General features: G+C 46.8%; 2 protein-coding genes across 2 annotated transcripts; both read left to right on the forward strand.

The window, feature by feature from the left end:
* Positions 1-12,352: 12,352 nt before the first annotated feature.
* On the forward strand, positions 12,353-13,426 carry LOC123410600. Its single transcript, XM_045103541.1, has 2 exons — positions 12,353-12,697; positions 13,109-13,426. Exons 1-2 carry the CDS (start codon positions 12,586-12,588, stop codon positions 13,369-13,371), a joined length of 375 nt encoding a protein of 124 aa, XP_044959476.1. The 5' UTR covers positions 12,353-12,585; the 3' UTR covers positions 13,372-13,426.
* Positions 13,427-16,339: 2,913 nt separating this feature from the next.
* On the forward strand, positions 16,340-19,655 carry LOC123413077. The gene has a single exon (XM_045106022.1). The coding sequence runs from the start codon at positions 16,550-16,552 to the stop codon at positions 19,430-19,432; it is 2,883 nt and encodes a 960-aa protein (XP_044961957.1). The 5' UTR covers positions 16,340-16,549; the 3' UTR covers positions 19,433-19,655.
* Positions 19,656-22,284: the final 2,629 nt, after the last annotated feature.

Here is a 22,284-nt window from a genome sequence, read left to right on the forward strand (position 1 = left end):
CGGCGCAGCCCTGCACTTCTTCCTCCTCCTCTCTGCCGGCGCTTGGCGAAGCCCTGTCGGGAGACCTCGTCTCTCCACCAACACCACGCCGTCGTGTTGCTGGTCTTGTTCCCCAACCTCTCCCTCCTCCTTGCTGGATCAAGGTGCGGGAGACATCACCGGGCTGCACGTGTGTTGAACGCGGAGGTGCCGTTGTTCGGCACTAGATCGGAATCGCTGCGAGTACGACTCCATCAACCGCGTTCTAGCAACGCTTCCGCTTAGCCATCTTCAAAGGTACGAAGATGCTCTTACCCCTCTCTCGTTGCTGGTCTCTCCATAGGAAGATCTGAACATGCGTAGGAAAATTTTTGAATTTATGCTACGTTACCCAACAGCAAGGAGCTCCTCTCGCCGGAGATGCGCCCCGCGTCCTGCCGCCATCGCCCTGGCCTCCCATGCCCCGCTGTCACCCGCTGAGCTGCCCTCCCCGCGCTGCGCCCATGGAGCTCACCTCCCGTGCTGGAGCCATGTGTCGCGCCCTCCTCCTGCCGTTGCGCCCCGCCTGCGCCGTGGTCGTCGCGCTGCCCGCCGTGGTCGTCTCCCGCTCACCTCGGAAAGTCATGGCCCCTCTTCGTCTTGCTGCTGCCTGGCCGCTGCGTGTCGCCGTTTTGCTGTTGCTGTAGCTATCGAGCTGCAGATGCTGGCTGCTGCTTGGAGTTGCTCTTGCTGCTAGCCGGTTGCTAGCTTGCTGTAGCTGCTGATTTCTATTGCTTGCTAGTAGCTGCTGCCGCCGCTGTAGTTTGCTGCTAGCGATGCCCTGCTGCTGCGTGCTGTTGCCGTTGCCTGCCTGTAGCTGTTTGCTGCGGCTATTGCTAGTTGCTGCTGCTAGGCTAGTTGCTTAGCCGGTTGCTGCTTGCTACGTTTGGCCTGCTGTTGTAGATAGTTGTAGTTGCTGCTAGTTGCTCGCTGCCACTGCTGCGTTTGTTGTTGCTGTAGGTGCTAGCCGCTGTTGTTAGTTGCTTAGGTGCTAGCTATTGCTTGTACTGCCGCTTGCCGTCGCCGCTTGATGTTGCCTTGCCCGGTTGCCTGTTGGAATGACGCGAAGACCCTGTGCCGACGAGAAGAACCGTGTTCGACTACCGGCGCCGAAGACCGTGTACCGACGACAAGAGAACGACTACCGTCGACGAGACCGTGTACGACTTCCTCCACGACGACAACTACGACCGTTGTTCTTCTTCACCTTCACCGAACCCCTCTGATATGCACGCCTCAAAGGTATACCGATGAGACGTGGTCGTGGACCATGTGCAAGTGATGTATGAGATGAATGTATGTTTGCACCGTATGTTGCCCGTTGCACGTTGTCCCTCTTATGTTGTGCCCCGACACATGGGAACCCGGTAGCGGGATCACCCCATCGTTATTTAGCGTTCCCTTACACGCTCCTTATTCGTTGGCATGATATCTCGGTGAGTTATCGGGATAGGAACATTGCCGTGGCTTCGCTTCCGTCTTGCCGCCATGGTTCCCTCTCGCTCGCCGTGGCAACACCTGTTTCTTTCTCTTCTTGCCCGTGATGTTTGAACTCGCATGCATGACGCATTCATGGCATATACATCTTGTGTTGCATGTTCTTGTGTCGTAGCTCCGTTCTATGCTCCGCGTGTTAACCGACTAGGATGCCATGTAGGATCATCGCTTCACCCCTTGCCATGTTAACAACAATTAAATATTGCCGTGTAAATAGTCAGGAGTGAATTAAATAATTAATCGTGGAGTTTCGTAGATAAGCAACTTGTTGCATATCGAGCTTCACTTAATGTGTAGTGTTTGCGTGAGGTGAAATGCCATGCCATCCCTTGCATGTTGACCTGATCATGCATCATAGTAGGTTATGCATCATGTTGTGCATCGTGTGGTGAATATCTGTGTTGATGTTTGTTTCCGGTTTGCTCCGTCTCGATAGAGTTCTGCAAGAGTGTCGGAATGTGAGGACCCGTTCGACTACGTTGGTTCACCGACTTCTTGGAGTTGTTCTTCTTCCAAGCGGGATCTCAGGCAAGATGACCATTTCCCCATATACCATTACTATCATTGCCATGCTAGATTTATCGCTTCTATCAATTATGTCTCGTTGCCTACCACATGTTAAATATCAGCCTCTCAACAATGCCATGATTACCTTCAACCTGTTCGACCTAGCAAACCACTGATTGGCTATGTTACCGCTTGCCTAACCATGTTGTTAGCGTTGCTAGTTGCAGGTGTAGTTGCTTCCATGTGATAACATGGGTTCCTTGTTATATCACCATATATAAATGCTATTTAATTTAATGCACCTATATACTTGGTAAAAGGTCGAAGGCTCGGCCTTTCTAGCCTGGTGTTTTGTTCCACCTTTGCCCCCTTAGTTTCGGCTACCGGTGTTATGTTCCATAAATGAGCGCTCCTAACACGATCGGGGTTGTTATGGGGACCCCTTGATAATTCGTTTTAGATTAAAGCTGGTTTGGCAAGGCCCAACTTTGGTACTACATTTGACTAATAACTAATGAACTGCATAGGGAGTAATTAACCCGAGGATAATTTAATCAACCCTCGGGCCAGTGCTCCTCATGAGTGTTGGTCCAAAATGGACAGACTGCGGGGCCACCACAGGGCAACTCGAGGTTTGGTACCTGTAGGCTTTTCCATCCGTCGTGTCCTGAGAACGAGATACGCGGCTCCTATCGGGATCGTCGACACGTCGGGCAGCCTTGCTGGATTAGTTTTACCTTTGACGAAATATCTTGTGCATCGGGATTCCGGGGATGCTTTGGGTAATCTCAGAGTTGACGTTTTCCACTAGGGAATCCGACGAGATCGCGAGCTTCGTGATTGAGGATTTCTATGTGGCTTGTGGTAATTTGTGATGGACTAGTTGGAGCACCCCTGCAGGGTTAAATCTTTTCGGAAAGCCGTGCCCGCGGTTATGTGGCAACGTGGATATTTTGGTTAACACTGGTTCTAGATAACTTGAAGTTAACTTAATTAAAATACGCCAACCGTGTGCGTAACCCTGACTGTCTCTTTCGTGAGTTCCTTCTCCGATCGAGGACACGGTGGGGTTATGTGTGACGTAGGTAGGTGTTCAGGATCATGCATTTGATCAACCTTAGTTCACGTCCGTTATGCGTAGATCTTCCCCCTCTGATTTCTTGTACTCGTAAGTTAGCCACCATATACATATTCTTAGCCGCTGCTGCAACCTCACCACTTAACCATACCTCACCTAATAAGCTTTGCTAGTCTTGATACCTTTGGAAATGAGATTGCTGAGTCCCCTGTGGCTCACAGATTACTACAACACCAGTTGCAGGTACAAGTAAAGGTTACTTGACGCGAGCGCGTTGATTGTTCATTTGGAGTTGCTTCTTCTTCTTCTTCTTCTTCTTCGATCTAGGATGGGTTCCAAGCCGGCAGCCTGGGATAGCAAGGATGGACGTCGTTCTTCTTTTCTCGTTTGTTTTCGTCTCTAGTCGGACCCTGCTCTTACTCTTGATGATTATGTAATGTACTGATGTGAATCTGATGTAGCTTATGGCGAGTGTAAGCCAATTCTATTATATATCTCTTGTTTTTAGTACATGTACTTGTAACGATATCCATTCTTGCGACACGACGAGATGGGCTTATATCCCTGACGAGGCCTTCGTGCCAAATTGAGGATAGGGTCGCATCTTGGCATGACAAGTTGGTATCAGAGCAGTACCGACCTAGGAGCCCCGTTGATTAATCGAACTTGGCCGAGTCGAGTTTAGTGAAAAAACTACTTTGAGTCTAGTTATATATCGGAGAGTAGGATTCTTTTTTCTCATCTTCTATGCTCTGGTGAGGAATCTTGACGTAATAATTTATTCTACTCCTCTTCTCACTCAAAATTTTTTTAGGATCACGCGGATATTTTTGGGATCTATATGATGCCGATGTGACGGAGTTCTGTCTTGGTGCCTCCTGTCTGACTTGATTTTCTTCCGGGGAGTTGAGCTCCAGGGGATTCTCGAGCACATCGTTATCATTCAGATTTCTTAGTATCTCAGAACGAAGGATGTTCGTAATTGCTTCAATACTAGTAGTGGTGAGATAACCCCGATGTCCCCAGTAGTGGTGCAGATTGTTCGGGAGTACTGCCATACTTTGTATCATTGTGATCACGAGGGTCTGTTGTAGATGAAGGTCCGAGATTCTGGTTGTGTGTTGACGGATGTGATACAGGTGACGGGTTAGTATAGGAGTTGTGTGATATTACTCCTTGTATCCGTGTACCAGATTGCATGACTAGATATTTCGGGAATTCTTAGGTGGGAATTCAAGTAGTTTACTTATAGGACAATCTTCCAACAAATGCATGATGTTAGGTTGGGGTTCGACATCTAGTGGATTCGTTTGTTGACGGTCGACTTACAACGGTTCTCGTTGTGTCTTAAAGAGTCATTGTAGCTTGCTACGACTCGGGGACGCTTCGTATGTCGGTGCACTACCTTGCACTTGATGTCTACTGTAAGGTTCGAGCCCGTGCGATCCTGTCCACGAAAATATCGGACGAAATCTTTCTCATGAGTTTGTTCTGGCTAATTGCAAGCCGCATCCTTTGTTTTGTTGGATTACGGTAATTTGTGTTGCTTCGATGTCAAGTAGTGATTTCAGATCTTTTCTAAGAGGTATTCTCATATTTTTTTGAGAGTATTAATTCTTTTGCTCTATAAATTGTCTTATCAATTCCTTTCAACCGGAGTCATCGTATCAATTCCATTCAACCGGTGTGCTTCTCTTCAACTGAATTCAATCTTATCTAATTGTTGCAGATCATTCTCTCAATTCTTTCCGGAGTTATCTCATCTGTCTCAAGTTGTCTTTGTTTTTCCCCGCCCTCCCACCCTTTTTCTTCAATGATTCAATTTTTGTCCAAGAGTTTTCTTTTCATTGTGCTTCCGCTGTTTGTTCTTTTCTCTCTTACCCGGCGATTCATTGTGTAGATTTTCAGGAGTTCTAGTTCATCATTCCTTCAACCTGGTTATCTTTTTCCAGTGAATTTAATTCAGCTATTCGTGTTCATCATATCTTTTTTCATCCTTGTTAATTCTTTCCCATGTTGGAAATTCTTATGAGCCTATCTTGTTATTCATTCCTCTCTTTTCTATCCGGAGTATTGAAGATATCTCGGAAGTTTCGTCTTTTCAATTCTTTTAATTATTTCGAGGTTCTCAACCTCATTTAGTTCTCTTCATACCGGTGCAATGTCTCTCTTCTAAGCAATCTTTTCTAACGCTGGTTTCTTTGAGTGGGCCCATAACCCGCAGGTTTTTCCCAGGATCTTACCTGGCTCTTTTAATCTTTTCCAGAGACCTCTAAATTTTTTCAACTATGACGTAAGTATGATATACATCAGTCATATTACTTATCCAGATCTATTTGTATTAATTCTCTTATTTGGCTCAACCTTTCATTCTTCTCTATTCCGGAGTGTCTTAGTAATTCTTGGTGTTGTTCTCGTCATCATTCTCAGCTTGTAGTCTGAAGGAGTATTTTCTCGAATCTTGGTCCGTCCTCTTGAAGATTTCATTTCAGCTTGGTGCCATCATCTTAGTTGTTCCAATCGTGAGTAATCCCTTTCTTGCTATCCGGTGCTTCTCTGAGTTGTTTTTCATTCTCGATCCTCCGAAGGCCATCATTTTAGAAGAATCTTCGTTCTTAGCTTTCAGATTTCATCCTCAATTCTTCTCAATTGTTGTCTCTTCGTTCGTCTCTCATTTATTCCGGTGCCTTGTTGAAGTTTTTCTTCTCTCAGGTGGCTCATGATCTCTTCATTCTCTTGGTTCTCCATTAATTCGTGGTGTTCCCATTCAGTTGTGAATTTTTACCGGTGCTTCCTTCAATCATGCCTCAACTGATGCTTATCTCTCTCCTCAGTCATTTCTAGAAGAATAAGTAGTACGCTAGTCCGCTGCTTGTCATCAATTAAACTTGGTGAAGGATGAGCATAACATAATTCTTATTCCGGGTTCATAGTGATTTCAATCTTTCTTCCAGAGTGCCTCATAATATCAATTCCTTTTTCTCAAGTGTTCTTATCTTTTCTTTCCGGAGTTCCAAGTTTTGTCAAGTATCTCTTTGTGAAGCTTCATCTAAATCTTGGCAAGGTCATAATCTTATTCTTTTCTACCTTCATATCGTTGCATCATTCATTTGTATACGGAGGTCCTTCTTGGTGGTTCATCAAGGTTTCAATCCATTCTTAAGTGTTCTTCAAGATTCTTGTTGGAGAACCTCAACTATCCTTTCTCTTGCATTTATATGTGCAATTATTCTTCTTTTATCCTTTGAGGTGGTATTATATCATTCTTGTTAGTGTAGGAGCCTCGAAGAGTTATTCTTTCAGGAATGAGATAATTAAACCCACCAATTCTATGATCATGAGATATTTTCAACCCATGATTTCTGCATTGAGCTATCTTGGTTGGATTTCACCTAAAGCTTTTCCTATGGATTGTTGCTATCATGGTGCTTGTCATTAATCCAAGTTCTCAATGGATCCTCTTGGTGTAAGAAATTGTTCATATCTTGTTTCTCTCAATCTATCCTTGTTTCTGTTAGTGGTTGGTTGTCACCTCATATATGTTGAGATGATTTTCATAAGCCCACTACTATCTTGTTCTTTTCGTTGTTGTTTTTCCAACAACTTCGTTCAATTATTCTTGCAAGGTTGCTTGCCAAGTTCATTGGAGTTAGTAGTTGTCATTCTTTTCTTCATTATCTTCTTTCGCTTGAGCTACTTCATATTCTCTTGTTCCGGAGGCATTGTGATGTTGCTCTTTGGGTCTATTATGTTGTTCTATCAAGATCATGGTGTTCCCTCTTTGGGTCTATTATTATGTTGCCCGTTGCACGTTGTCCCTCTTATGTTGTGCCCCGACACATGGGAACCCGGTAGCGGGATCACCCCATCATTATTTAGCGTTCCCGCACACGCTCCCTATTCGTTGGCATGATATCTCGACGAGTTATCGGGATAGGAACGTTGCCGTGGCTTCGTTTCCGTCTTGCCGCCATGGTTCCCTCTCGCTCGCCGTGGCGACACCTGTTTCTTTCTCTTCTTGCCCGTGATGTTTGAACTCGCATTCATGACGCATTCATGGCATATACATCTTGTGTTGCAGGTTCTTGTGTCGTAGCTCCGTTCTATGCTCCGCGTGTTAACCGACTAGGATGCCATGTAGGATCATCGTTTCACCCCTTGCCATGTTAACAACAATTAAATATTGTCGTGTAAATAGTCGGGAGTGAATTAAATAATTAATCGTGGAGTTTCGTCGATATGCAACTCGTTGGATATTGAGCTTCACTTAATGTGTAGTGCTTGCGTGAGGTGAAAGGCCATGCCATCCCTTGCATGTTGACCTGATCATGCATCATAGTAGGTTATGCATCATGTTGTGCATCGTGTGGTGAATATATGTGTTGATGTTTGTTTCCGGTTTGCTCCGTCTCGATAGAGTTCCCCAAGCGTGTCAGAATGTGAGGACCCGTTCGACTACGTTGGTTCACCGACTTCTCGGAGTTGTTCTTCTTCCAAGCGGGATCTCAGGCAAGATGACCATTTCCCCAGATACCATTACTATCATTGCCATGCTAGATTATCGCTTCTATCGATTATGTCTCGTTGCCTACCACATGTTAAATATCAGTCTCTCAACAATGCCATGATTACCTTCACCTAGCAAACCACTGATTTGCTATGTTACCGCTTGCCTAACCATGTTGTTAGTGTTGCTAGTTGCAGGTGTAGTTGCTTCCATGTGATAACATGGGTTCCTTGTTATATCACCATATATAAATGCTATTTAATTTAATGCACCTATATACTTGGTAAAAGGTGGAAGGCTCGGCCTTTCTAGCCTAGTGTTTCTTCCACCTTTACCCCCTTAGTTTCGGCTACCGGTGTTATGTTCCATAAATGAGCGCTCCTAACACGATCGGGGTTGTTATGGGGACCCCCTTGATGATTCGTTTTAGATTAAAGCTGGTTTGGCAAGGCCCAACTTTGGTACTACATTTGCCTAATAACTAATGAACTGCATAGGGAGTAATTAACCCGAGGATAATTTAATCAACCCCCGGGCCAATGCTCCTCATGAGTGTTGGTCCAAAATGGACAGACTACGGGGCCACCACGGGGCAACTCGAGGTTTGGTACCTGTAGGCTTTTCCATCCGTCGTGTCATGACAACGAGATACGCGGCTCCTATCGGGATCATCGACACGTCGGGCGGCCTTGCTGGATTAGTTTTACCTTTGACGAAATATCTTGTGCATCGGGATTCCGGTGATGCTTTGGGTAATCTCAGAGTTGACGTTTTCCACTAGGGAATCCGACGAGATCGCGAGCTTCGTGATTGAGGATTTCTATGTGGCTTGTGTTAATTTGTGATGGACTAGTTGGAGCACCCCTGCAGGGTTAAATCTTTTCAGAAAGCCGTGCCCGCGGTTATGTGGCAACGTGGATATTTTGTTTAACACTGGTTCTAGATAACTTGAAGTTAACTTAATTAAAATACGCCAATTGTGTGCGTAATCGTGACTCTCTCTTTCGTGAGTTCCTTCTATGATCGAGGACACGATGGGGTTATGTGTGACGTAGGTAGGTGTTCAGGATCCTTCATTTGATCAACCTTAGTTCACGTCTGTTATGCGTAGATCTTCCCCCTCTGATTTCTTGTACTCGTAAGTTAGCCACCATATACATATGCTTAGTCGCTGCTGCAACCTCACCACTTAACCATACCTCACCTAATAAGATTTTCTAGTCTTGATACCTTTGGAAATGAGATTGCTGAGTCCCCTGTGGCTCACAGATTACTACAACACCAATTGCAGGTACAGGTAAAGGTTACTTGACGCGAGCGCGTTGATTGTTCATTTGGAGTTGCTTCTTCTTCTTCTTCTTCGATCTAGGATGGGTTCCAGGCCGGCATCCTGGGATAGCAAGGATGGACGTCGTTCTTCTTTTCTCGTTTGTTTTCGTCCATAGTCGGACCCTGCTCTTACTCTTGATGATTATGTAATGTACTGATGTGAATTTGATGTAGCTTGTCGCGAGTGTAAGCCAATTCTATTATATATCTATTCTTTTCAGTACATGTACTTGTAACGATATCCATTCTTGCGACACGACGAGATGCGCTTCTATCCCTGACGAGGCCTTCGTGCCAAATTGAGGATAGGGTCGCATCTTGGGCGTGACATGATATCGGTATGTAACCGAATTATCGCAGATAGGAAATACTTTGTTGATTTCCACGTGATTACTACAAGGGGAAAGTAGTATGCTATGCAGTTGGTATGATTTATATCATATCCTTACGGCGTGTAATGTCGTATTTGTCTATCAAGAGGCTAGTAAATTACAATTCTATAAGTTTGGTCATATTATTAATTTCACTACCTTTGATAAGATATTGAACTAAACCATTCTGGGTATGTACATTAAGTATTATATATAATCAGATATTTCTTGTGAAATGAGCTCAACGAAGTTGTCCATTCGAATGGGTATACCCGTTGTCGAGGATAATTTGCTCTTACTTTGATAAGTTGAGCGATTAATTTGGTAAGGTCATTCATGGTGCTGTGTGACAAGAGACAAACTTGAAATCATTTTGTAAATGTTCCCATGAGTGCCATGAAGTATCTATATAAGACAACATAATGGTTGACTAATCCACATATCTTCTGAATGTGTTCAAGGAAGAATGAGTGGCTCGTTTAGAATTGTAAGGTGAGAGAGCTTTAAAACTTATTTTCCCTATGGCACATGCACTGCGTATAAAATCTGATGATTTGGGAAATATTGTAACTTAAAAAGTTGTGACCAATAGAATTGCCAATATTTTTTCTAATCAACCACAAACCAGGATTGTAAGGCTTAAAGCCAAATATTTTGTAAGATTTAGAAAATTATTTTGTACGCAACAAAACTGAGTATGATATGATTCATGCATTCAAAAATTTATCAAATATAATGTCCAAGAAATAGGATATTGGATATTGCACTACATGTAGTAGTACAAGTATAGGCAAACAATATTTTGGGAATAATCATGATATTACATGAGGTCTTCCATATTACTGAAAAATGAATTACGCAAACATATCATATGCATAAAAGAATTGACCATTCTTTTATTGCACTATTTTTTTGGTTCTCCTTCTGATGAAGATTTGCAAACATCACTTACCAGAATATTTTCTAGTTGTATGTTTGCAAATTTTCAAATATCCCAATAAAATTATTTGCCTTTTAATAAATTTGCGATGTGGTTTGACCATATGTTTGAGGGTTTGGTAATCATATGTACGATATTTATGTAACCACATATTTGACAAACTTGAGAGTTGTCTTTGTGATCATTTAAAAATGATCAATTCCTAATTAAAAGGTAATTATGTCATTGGTTGTCTTTAGCCTCCAATTTACTTTGAATTCTCATGGTTTTATTTTGTGATCACTGACTTGCTTAGTATTCTCAGTACTAGCAAATATATGAAATAATGTTATAGCACCCGTTGGGTGAATATGGTGATTTTAAGAAATTCCATGTTCCTTCATCATGGATAATGGTATTACCATCATTAGAGGATGTAAAGTGTATTAATGGATTTTCAATCGGATGTGCATATGAAGATTTTGATCAGGAGATCTCAACTTGAAATTGATTAAGGTGACAGAATTGTGAGTCGCGATAAGACTTGATGTCTTTGAAAAAAATGAATGGGAGATCATTCACGATGTGCTCATGGTAGCATGTTTCTCTTAAACGAATATTCAAGGTGAATCTATATTCATTCATTGTGTACTTAGTTTGAGAACCAAGTGAAGTTGGTGACATATAAAATGCATATGTGCATATTAGCTATTAAGATAATAGCCACGACACATTTTCCCAAGGTGGAGTTATAGTGGCAACAATACCACACGTGGATATAATGACTGATGTCATGAATCATCTTAAAATAAATACTTCCACCAAATCATTCATTTTGTGTATTTGAAAATGTCAGCCATGTGTTACTTAAAAATGCTAATGCATTTATTTAATTTACTGCTAGGAGTAAGTGGCATCTATGAATAAATGATTTGTTTGAGAACAATCATGGCCAAGGTGATCCTTGGTGAACCTGTGTGTATCCTTCAATACAACACATGTGATGAAATTATTGCTAATGTTTTGGACTTTCATTCATGAGAAAAGTGTGACTTTAGAGTCACGACCAAAACATAGACTTCGCAATTTTAACATTGCTTAGTCACTATAAAAATAAAAACCACAATGTGATGTGGATCTTGCAATAGCGTTTGAGACACTCGTTATAAATTATGGTATCCATCTTAATGGATGAATGGCACTATAATTAGAAATAGTGACGTAGGCTCCATTGCCATATATTTTACGAATGTAATAGAAGGTAATCACATGTGTTGCAAGTATTTGCATAGTTTTCTATGACATATATATTCAACCAAAGTGCGGCTTCAATATTTTATATTAGCACACAAATACCAATTTGGTATATAACCAATGTGCCATAACAATATTTACTATGAGAGTAAAATATTTTAGTGAACAACGACAATAAATGCTTCGGAGGAGCAAATTCTAATACGGGTGATGCCATATAGCCATATGTGTAGACCTCAATTTATATAGGATAACACTTTGAAGATAATCACCAATATGGTGTAGATCTCACAGTAATAGAAATCATAGTCTGACTTTTGTCAGTAGATGTTCATAATTCTATTACCTTATGTTATGCTATTTTTTAAGAAAATCACTTTGAAGGTAGTCATATGTGAGAATGATATGATGTAGACCTTGCAGTAATAGTGGATAGTCTGCAAAATTTTGCAGTAGATGTCAATATTACCTTATGATATCTTGAGGTAGTCACATCTAATATTAATATTTGGAACAGCACTTCGAAGATAGTCACCTTGTTAAAATGACAAGACGTAGACCTTACAATAGTGTTGGATAATCTACCAATTGTGCAGTAGATACCATCAGCACCTTGTGATTCACAAATAAAATTTAGACTAGTCATATTGAGTATGACACTTTTAATTCTTAGGATTTGCAAGAAAAAAATATTTCTATGCAAAAAAAAAAATCGTTGTCAGAAGGCCCCATGTCACAGGGAATGATTTTGATAAATGCATGTTTCACAACAATGAGCGTGGGCTTGTACGCAAGTGATAGCATTAAGGCTGATGGCCTTATTTAGCATTAATAGAAAGTACATGTGCTAACTTATGAAACAGCCCAAAGGATAAGGTTCTCTCGATTCCTCTCCCGTGCGGTTAGGGATTTATTCCCCAAATCCACCGCCGTGGAGGAGAGGAGGCCACAGCCGAGCGCCGACGCTAGAAGGAGGAGCCGCGCTGGAGGGCTTCCTTCCTTCACGCGCCGGAAGGCGTCGTCGTGTCGTGCACCGACCGTTGTCTGCTGCCACCGATGTGTGTTAGGCGGCAAGCCGCCGCGCTTGGAGCAGCCTGGCCGAAGGATGCAGCCACTGGTGTCGCCGTCCATCGAGGAACTTGGCCGAGGGGGCGTCTTCTGGGCCATGGGTTGCCGTCAGAGTTTACCTTGGACAGTATTGATACGCCGCCCTGGAGGTTAGTGCTTATTGTGTTGGAACAGGAGAAAATAAATAAATCGAATAAGATCACTTGATGTTCTTCCCTATACTTATTGTCTGTCGTCTCTCTACGATTTACCTTCTGCAGATCGTGTTTGAGGCGTTTGGTCCTTGAATCGATGTATTCTTCTCTATTCTTCTGATATGAACTCAGATGGATGTAATTTTCGTGAGCACATAGATGTATGCGCGAGAAAAATTATGAATAGATCGTTGATTCATGGGAAGAACCGAAGAAGCCAAAGCAAATGGATATCTTCAGATCCTGTTTTCCTCTTCTTGTTTTTTCTGGATGATATTTCGTGCGCACAGGCTATGTGCTGATTAGTTACTATTAGTAGATTTTTGATTTAATCGGAAAAGACAACTCCTGATTCATATCTTGTAGGGATGAATGTTCTTCTTTGCCATGAAGATGGAGGGGTTGTTGCCTGTCGGAGTTGCTTTCCGATCCTTGCCGGGGATTGTACCGTTCATGGCTTGACGCTGAGGATTCCGTCGCCGGACGACAGTCACGCGTCGGCAGTATTAACACCAGATGCGAGAGATAGCCTTAGCGCCTCGTCGTTGTTAGGTTGTCTTCCCGTCGCTTTCTTCTTGTGTTGTGTTGGCCAAAACGCTCTCGGATACAAGCGTGTTGGTAACTTGTGAAGAATAAAAAAGAGAGGAAGAGCAAATGATGAAAATCGCTAACTCGTTGATTGAAGACGTGGGTATATATACCCAGTACAAAGACGGTTACAAGGAGCAGTTGCTAAACTAAAGCAACCGACATAGCAGGGAATATCGAAGATTATCCTTTACAAGTCAAATTTCACCTCAATCCCCTTCTCGATGGAATTAACCGAACAAGGCCTTAATTAATGTATTAATGTATTTATTAATTAATTCCTAACACCGAGCACCACCAGTTAATATGGGTTCGTGCACTCGGCGTTGGTCCAACTGATCGCGCTGTCCGGCACCAGCGCAACCGCAGCATGTTTCCGACTGGGACGCCTCGACGCAGGAGTTCGCCAGCTTGTGACGGAGTTCCTGGGTGGGCGCACGGCGGAGCTCGCGAGGAGCGCGCGGCAGGTGCTCGACGATATGCGCCGGCAGCACGGCCCGGCAGGTGCTCGACGAAATGCGCCGGCGGCATAGCCCGGCAGGTGTTCGAGTCTAACGCGTGCAAGTAATGGACCTGGTGCACGGGTGCCCCCCGGCGCCCGGCCCGCTGCGCTGTTGCAGAGCCCGAGACGCCGGCTACTGTGACAGGTACGCATTTGCCCAGCTGCTCACTCTTGGCCCTGTTTGATACACATAGCCTGGCTAGAGGTTACAGCTAGTTTCTAACTCTGGACTAACTTTAAACTAGCTCTAGCCTTTGATGATGTTTGGATGATAGAGTTAGTTTGACAACATATATATTTTTTAATCATTTGACTCTTTTAATCAGGATTTGTTGTGGCCGGCTCTTGTGTGGCCTCCTTCCTCTCACAAACGATATTAAAATCATCTTTGCAAATCAAATATTCAAAATATGATAAATTTTATTTTATCCATACAAATAAGGCGTCCCACTTAAACATACAAGTCATCAATCAGGCTTAACAAAATAAAATTACATTTCACTTAAACATACAAGTCATCAATCAGGCTTAACAAAATCGATCTAGATTTCTAAAGACACACACACACAGAGAAGCTTAGGTCTTTGCATACAGAAAAAATAAATCATACAAAGGTCACATGTAGCTCGTAATCTTCGCCTGGATGCGGCCCAAATCAAACTGAACGAGGCTACAATACTCGCTTGTTTCCTCGGATTATCCTGAGTGAATCTGCAGATGCCAAATGCTGATGCAAGTAAAACCGCTGGTACGTGCTCTGCTCACCTAGTATGAACGGCATGGTCTTGAAGCCACCCTGCTGCTTCCTCCTCTTCCGGTTCCCATCTCCGTCCTTGCCCACGGGTGCGGTCGCCATGGCACGACAAGCGTCGAAGCTACCTCCGTCCATCGTAGAGTGGGAGGCGGGACAGGGCCGGCGGTGGGAGGCGGGACTGGGGACCGGGGCCGGCAGTGGCACGCGACGGGACCGGCAGTGACAGGCGGGGCGAGCGTGGCCGGCGGTGGCTGTCGCGGGCAGGTGGGGGCGTCGGCAGGCGGTGGCTGTCGCGGGCAGGTGGGGGCGTCGGCAGGCGGTGGCGGGGGCGGCGTCGGCAGGCGGTGGCGAGCGCGGCGGCAGGCGGTGGTGGCGGCGGCAGGCGGTGGTGGCGGCGGCAGGCGGTGACGAGCGCAGCGGCAGGCGGTGGCGAGCGCGGCCGGCGGGGCCGAACGGGCGAGCGGGCGAGCAGCGGACGGCTGGGGCAAGCGCGGCCGGCTGAGGCGAGCGCGGCGAGCAACGGCCGGCTGGGGCGAGCGGACGAGCAGCGGCCGGCTGGGGCCAGAGCGGTGGATGCGGAAGGATGGCAAAGGATAAGATTAGATGCGGGAGGATGGGATTTTTTTTACTGGTATTCCCCAACTAGCTCCAATTAACACCTCTTCTTAGGGATAGTTTTTTTATGGGTTAGTTTCCATCTAACCCAAACTAGCACAAATGTTTGGATACTTTGAGGGTTAGTTCAGCTCCAACTAGCCCCAACTAGCTCTAACATTTGGATCCAAACAGGGCCCTTATCCTCTTGCGTCTCTTGCACTCGCGCTGCATGATGGGGCTGCTTGGACATGGTATCTCTGAAAAAGATCACTCCCTCCTCTGTTTGCAGTGTGAAACTAGTGGGAAATGCATTTGGATAATCTTAGCGGTTGGTGTTAGGAACCAGGCGACAGGCACGAAGACTTGGGGATTGGCAATGGCAAGTCTTCGGGTGCGAGGATGGATGCATCTGGTGGCAGCTTGATGTCTTGTCGTCCTCGCCGGACTTCAAAACATGCCGATCTCTGTCCCTCTGGCAGCCTGGTACTTGAATGGCATGATATATTAGCTTGCCATGCACGTGGCATCTTTAAAATAGTAAATCTAGCACGATTCTCGCTAGATACTACACAGACACAGTCACACAGCACCCCCAACAAACCTCTGCACGGTAGTCTGTTTTCACACACGCCTTTTGTAGCACTGAATGAAATACTGTAAACTTTCAGGCGTCACAATCCATGAATTGCAAATTATGAAGATAAACTTTTCGTATATTCTCGAAGTTAAGTTAAGATGAGAAAGATAGGAGTAGATAGAAAGGGCAAAAGGAAGAGCTAGGATGAGAGATTAAAGGCAACAAGACAACAGACCTCCTTGCAAGCAACATTCTCTCTCTCTATATATATATATTTTTCATTCAGATGGAAAGACAGATGGAACACTGTCTTGGATGTTTGTGCAAGTTGTATTATGGCTTCACAATACTGTACTACTACAATGTATTCTATTGCAATTAGATAGGCCTGGATGTACTTTACTAGATATGCTGTAATCTGATTATCTCAACCCAGCACACATTTTGCCCACGTAAAGTTGTGCTGCTCCAATTTAGGTAGGAGTGTAGCAAATACTCCAGAAACTAGGAGGAGTGGACTGCAGAAAAGGACTGCTGCGCTTTTATGGCCACAACGGCGAAGCTTCGGCCATTTGAAACGGTCCACGTTTTCGGCCATTGGATATTTCTTCATCTTGCCCACTTCCCCCTTCCTGTGCAGTGGAACTGTGGAACACTCGAATGTGAAGGAGGGTGCACCCCCAGAGACCAAGACCAGCGCCGCATACCCAGTTCATCTCAATCTTGCAAACCCACATAAGCTACAATCTTTAGAGAGGAGCTAGAGATTTCGCAAGCAATCCCAAACCCATGGAGGATTCCGGAGAGCAGAACGGCAATGGCCATGCCCCTGCAGCTGCCGGCAACGCTCCCGTCGAGCCGCAGCAGCCAGCCGGCGCCGACGAGGCCGAGCTCCTGTGGAAGCTGAGGAAGTACCTGGTGCTGATGGCCATCCTCGTGGCGGCCATCACGTTCCAGGCGGGGCTGGCCCCGCCCGGCGGCGTCTGGCAGGAGAGCAAGAAGGGCCGCGTCGCCAGCGACATCGTGATGAGGTACAGCTACCCCAGGCGGTACCATGTCTTCTTCTACTGCAACACCACGGCGTTCGGGGCCTCGCTCATGGTGCTCATACTGCTCCTGGTGAGGAAGGTGAGCCGGAATCCGGTCTGGCTCCGCGTGCTCCAGTTCGCCATGATCCTGGGCTTGCTGGGGCTCATGGGGGCATACGCCGCTGGGAGCTGCAGGGAGGTGATGACCTCTGTTTACATCTGGGTGTTACTGGTTGGCATCTTCGCCTATGTCACGCTCCATGTGGTATTCTTCAAGCACCTGGCACCTGAGCGGCTGCGAAAATTTCTATCCCGTGTCAGTGAAAGTTGGAAGGGAACTCTGCTGCACATTTTCACGTCATCAAAACCAGATGAGCAAAAGGCTTCAAATGCAGAGGGGATAACCGATGGGCGAGTCGCTTCAATCAGGACGGAAGAACTTGAAAGAAATGGCAGCTCCGAGCAGGTTCTTGCAGAAGAAGAGAAGAAGAAAAAGGAGAAAGAGGCTGCAGACAGAGAGGAAGAAGTGGAACATCTTGAAAGAAATCGCAGCTCCTTGCTGGTTCTTGCCACACTGGCAGCAACGGTGACTTATGTCGCAGGGCTATCTCCTCCAGGTGGCTTCTGGTCTGATGATAACAACAACCACATTCCTGGTGACCCGGTGCTGCGAGACCACTACCCACGCCGGTTCAAGGCCTTCTTCTATTGCAATGCCACTGCTTTTGCTGGATCGCTCGTCATCATCATCATGCTCCTGAGTCAAACAGCGTTGGATCATGTTGTCAAGTCAAATGCTCTGCGGTTGTGTGTTCTAGTTAGCCTCTTTGGACTTATGGGGGCATATGCTGCTGGAAGTTGCAGGGAGGTCCATACATCTATCTATGTCTTCGCACTTGTTGGCGCAGTCTTTCTCTACCTCATCATTAAGTTTATTGGACCTGTTGTGCCCAAGCCAGAGTGTGTAGGAAACATCATCAAGCGCGTGGAAAAGAAGTGGGATAAACTGCTTACGAAGCTGAAAGATTTCTTCATGACCCCGTCAGAATCTGACGAAAAGCCTGAATCAAACAATGGCGACATGCCAAACCCTGATGATCCTGCTAAGGATGCTCTACAGAAGTTGCGCACATACCTTCTATTGCTTGGCATCCTTGCTGCCACAGTCACCTACCAAGCTGGGCTGAATCCACCAGGAGGCTTTTGGACAGATAGTAGCGATGGGCATACTGCTGGTGATCCAATTTTGGAGGTCATCAGTCCCAAGCGCTACAAGGCGTTCTTCTATTGCAATGCCACAGCATTCGTAGCCTCTTTGGTCATCATCATCCTGCTCCAGAGTCAGCAGATTACCCTTCAAGCCATGAAGCGTAATGTACTGCAAACAGCGATGGCAGTGGTTCTCTTTGGTCTCATGGGAGCCTATGTTGCTGGAAGCAGCAGGAAGTTCTCAACATCCATTTATGTGTTCATCTTAGTCCTTCTGGTTTTCGCGTATGTGGCACTTCACACTATATATGTACCTCGCATTCTCAAGGCACCGGTGGAGAAGATGATAAAGGATATAGAGGCTTACATGCCAGAATCCTCCCAAAATTTTGGTTCTTCTGAACTTGCTGCTGAAGAAAAAGATTTGCAGAAGAGGCGCAAGTTTCTGATGTTGCTCGCAATTCTAGCAACTTCTATCACATACCAAACTGGCATAAGCCCACCAGGTGGCTTTTGGACTGACAACAACGGCCACCAAGCAGGTAACTCAGTGTTTCGTGACGAGTTCCGAAACCGTTATAGGGTGTTCTTCTACTTCAATGCCACTGCTTTCATGGCTTCCCTGGCCGTTATTCTGTTGCTTGTTAGCAAGAGGCTATGCGACAGAGGTCTGAAGTGCTATGCGCTGCGTGCATGTGTACTGCTTGATCTGATCAGCCTCATGGGTGCTTTTGCCGCTGGAAGCTGCAGAAAAGTGTCAACATCTGCCTATGTCATTCTTGTCATTGTTGCTGTGTTTGTCTATGTCATGATTCAAGTCATGGTTCTAGTATATGCAAAAGACAAGGTGAATAAACTGATGGTGTGGATGTTCAAAGGACAAATGGCCAGCTATAAAATTTCAGAGCACCAAGATACATCTACGAATCGCAAGAGAAGCACACGGGAGCACAAATGGCGCAAAGATTTAATGCTGATTGGGACTCTTGCAATCACTGTCACATACCAAGCCGGTCTGCTCCCACCAGGAGGAGTTTGGCCTGATGACCAGGATGGCCATTTTGCAGGTGACCCAATACTGCATGATACCAACCTAACACGGTACAAGGTATTCTTCTACTGCAACGCCACAGCATTCATGGCCTCAATGGCCATGGTCAGCCTCCTACTGAACAACACAATAAGCAAGTACCAGAGATCTCTCCTTGTTATGAAAACGGCAATGGTATTGGGATTGCTTGGTTTACTAGGGGCATATGCCGCGGGCAGCTGCAGGAAGTTGAAGACATCTGTGTACATTTTTGCACTCGTCATTGCCGTGATCATCTACATCGGCATCCATGTCTTGTTGTCATTTCACGAAGTGGCAAGGTTAGTGAAGGAGAAGGGGGGAGAGTGGGTGCAATGTCTGAAAAGTTGCTTCGGATGCAACTGATTCAAGCAATCAACCATCTGATGGGGAACCAGGACAAAGTCCTCTGCCTGTGAATGAGTAGTCTCAGTTGTGACATATGTTCAATCTATCATGAGATAGACACAACCTGCAAAGTTGTAACTTGTGCTTTATTCTTGCTCAAGGCCATCATCCAGTATTATTTGGTGCATTCTTTGAATCTGAGCAAAAGATAATACAGATTACAACTGTGAGATGTTAAGTAGTTCTTCTTTCTTAGTTAACAATTTGTGGAATTACACGAATATGCAGATCATATGGTAACCCACAATTGCAATATGCCAATATTTTTCGAGAAAACGCAAAAGACTTTTGCGTTTCATTCCATTGAAAAGATAGGGGTTTAGGTTACAACCCCCCTAGGAGGTGGCTACAGGGTCAGGAAAGAAAATCAGTGGACATCCCAGGTCTGCGGGATCGCGGCTTTGAGGCCTTGCGCGCCGGCTCTGGCCCAAAGTGCGGCTTCCTCCTTGATCTTCGCAATGAGGCTAGTGGTCGAGGGGCGTTCGCTGTCAAACACGCAGCCATTTCTGTGTTTCCATGTCATCCAAGGCACGAGCAGGGTCATGGATGCGAGGCCTTTGCGCATAAGCTTCGGCGTAGCTCGTCTCGCGGTGGTCCACCAAGCATTGAGCGAGTCCTCGCCATCAGGTGGGCGACAGGGAATCCTTAGCTAGGCCAGGGCCTCATGCCATACTTGTCGGGAGAATGGGCAGGCGAGGAGGAGGTGGTGCATGGTTTTCGGTTCCTGGTCGCATAGGGGGCACCGTGGGTGGTGCTGCAACCCTCTCCTGGCTAGCCGGTCAGCCGTCCAGCAGCGATCGAGTCGGGCGAGCCAGTGGAAGAAGCGGACACGCGGCGACGCCCAACACTTCCAGGTGAGCTTCCAGGCATCGCATGGGATGGAGCCGTGGAAGGTAGCTTTGTAGGCCGATTGCGTGGTGTAAGTGCCGCTAGTGGTCCACTTCAAAAGCAGGCGATCAGGCTCGGCAGAGAGCGTCGTCGGTTCGATCTTGTGCCAGAGCTGTAGGTATTGCCCAACCTCTTGGATCCCAAGCAGGCCATGGATATCTCGTGCCCATTTATGAGCCTGCAACCCGTCGGCCACAGTCCGCAGCTTGCACCGGTGCTTGGGGATGCATGCATGCAGCTGGGGCGCGATTTCGCGGATGGCATGCCCCTCAAGCCATCTGTCTTCCCAGAAAAGGGCCTGTTGGCTGTTGCTGACCTGCATGGCGGTGGAGGCAAAGAAGTCGCGCTCCTCCGCCGAGAATTGCAGGTCGAGGCCGTTCCAAGCTCTGGTGCAGTCAGTGCGGCTGAACCAGAACCAGCGCATGCGCAGCGCCAGGCCGGAGCGCTCCAGGTCCCAGACGCTGAGGCCACCCAATGAAATTGTCCGCGTGACGTGTTGCCAATTGACATGGCAGTTACCGCCCTGGGCATTGGCACGCCCTTCCCACAGGAACCCTCGCTGGATTTTCACCAGCTCTTTGATTGTCTTCTTCGGTGGAGCTAGCACGAGTAGCTAGTGGATAGGGATCGCGCTCAGGACGGCTTTAACGAATGCGAGGCGACCAGCCTTGTTCATGAGGTGCGCCTTCCAGCACGGGAGCATACCGGCGGTCCTGTCGACGACGGGTTGTAGCTGGGCTACAGTTGGGCGCCGGAGTGTCAATGGGATGCCCAAATAGGTGATGGGAAGGTCCACGATGGGGCATCCCAGCATGTCGACAACAGGCGCGGCTGTGATGGGGTCGCAGCGGATCAGCGTGGCGGAGCTCTTCAGGAAGTTAACCTGGAGTCCAGAGGCGCGCCCGAAGAGTTGCAGGATGCTCTTTATCGCCTCGATGTCGCTGTGCGAGGGGTGGCAGAAGAGGATTACGTCGTCGACGTAGAGCGAGACGACGGGAAGTGAGCGGCGGGGGTGTAGTTGTTGTAGGATGCCGAGCTCGGTGGCGCGGTGTAGCAGGCGCCCCAGGGTGTCCACCGCGAGGACGAAGAGCTGGGGCGACAGGGGGTCGCCTTGTCTCAGGCCGCGGCGGTGCCAGATTGTGGGGCGAGTCACGCCGTTCAAGAGCACCTTGGTGCTGGCTGTTGAGAGAAGGATCACCAGCCAGTCCTGGAAGCGATTGCCGAAGTCGTATTGGCGCAAGACTTCGAAGAGGAACGCCCAGCTGATCGAGTCGAAGGCGCGTGCCAGGTCCAGTTTCAGGAGCACGCGCGGGGCTCCGAGTTGGTGTAGCAGGCGCGTAGACTGCCGGACGAGGACGAAGTTGTCGTGAAGGCTGCGCCCTGGGATGAACGCGTTCTGGTTCGCGCTGACGAGGTCATTGAGCTTGGGGGCGAGGCGTAGTGACAAGACCTTTGCGAAGACCTTGGCCACGAGGTGGATCAGGCTTATGGGCCTGTAATCGGCAAGGCCGGCTGCATCCGCGCGCTTGGGGATCAGCGTGAGGAGTGCCTAGTTCATGGAGCTGAAACCACGTCCCCTTAGTGCGTATAGCTGTTGGAATACGTCGAGGAAGTCCTGTCGAACAGTGGGCCAGCAAATGTGCAGGAATTCGGCGGTGTAGCCATCCGGGCCTGGCGCCTTGCGCGCCGGCAAGCGCTTTACCGCCTGCCAAATCTCCTCTGCGCAAAATGGCGCATCAAGGTCGCCCAGGTCGGCCGGAGTGATGAGGTCTGACAGGTCGAGGGTGCACTCTCGAGGCACCGTGGAGCCAAGCAGGTCGTCGAAGTGTGCAAAGGCCGAAGCTGCCATGTCGCTCGGGCTGGTGATCACGCCATCGTCCACGGCGAGGCTGTGAATCCTATTCTTCTGCCGCCGGTACGTG

Source organism: Hordeum vulgare, chromosome 7H (assembly GCF_904849725.1).
Source record: "Hordeum vulgare subsp. vulgare chromosome 7H, MorexV3_pseudomolecules_assembly, whole genome shotgun sequence".
NCBI lineage: Eukaryota > Viridiplantae > Streptophyta > Magnoliopsida > Poales > Poaceae > Hordeum > Hordeum vulgare.

What these genes read in the sequence shown, in the direction of transcription:
- LOC123410600 (XM_045103541.1), top strand. Translation starts at nt 12,586, where the DNA reads ATGCAGCCACTGGTGTCGCCGTCCATCGAGGAACTTGGCCGAGGGGGC. An exon ending in ATTGATACGCCGCCCTGGAG is followed by an intron (nt 12,698 to 13,108) that starts GTTAGTGCTTAT and finishes CATATCTTGTAG; the next exon opens with GGATGAATGTTCTTCTTTGC.
- LOC123413077 (XM_045106022.1), top strand. Translation starts at nt 16,550, where the DNA reads ATGGAGGATTCCGGAGAGCAGAACGGCAATGGCCATGCCCCTGCAGCT.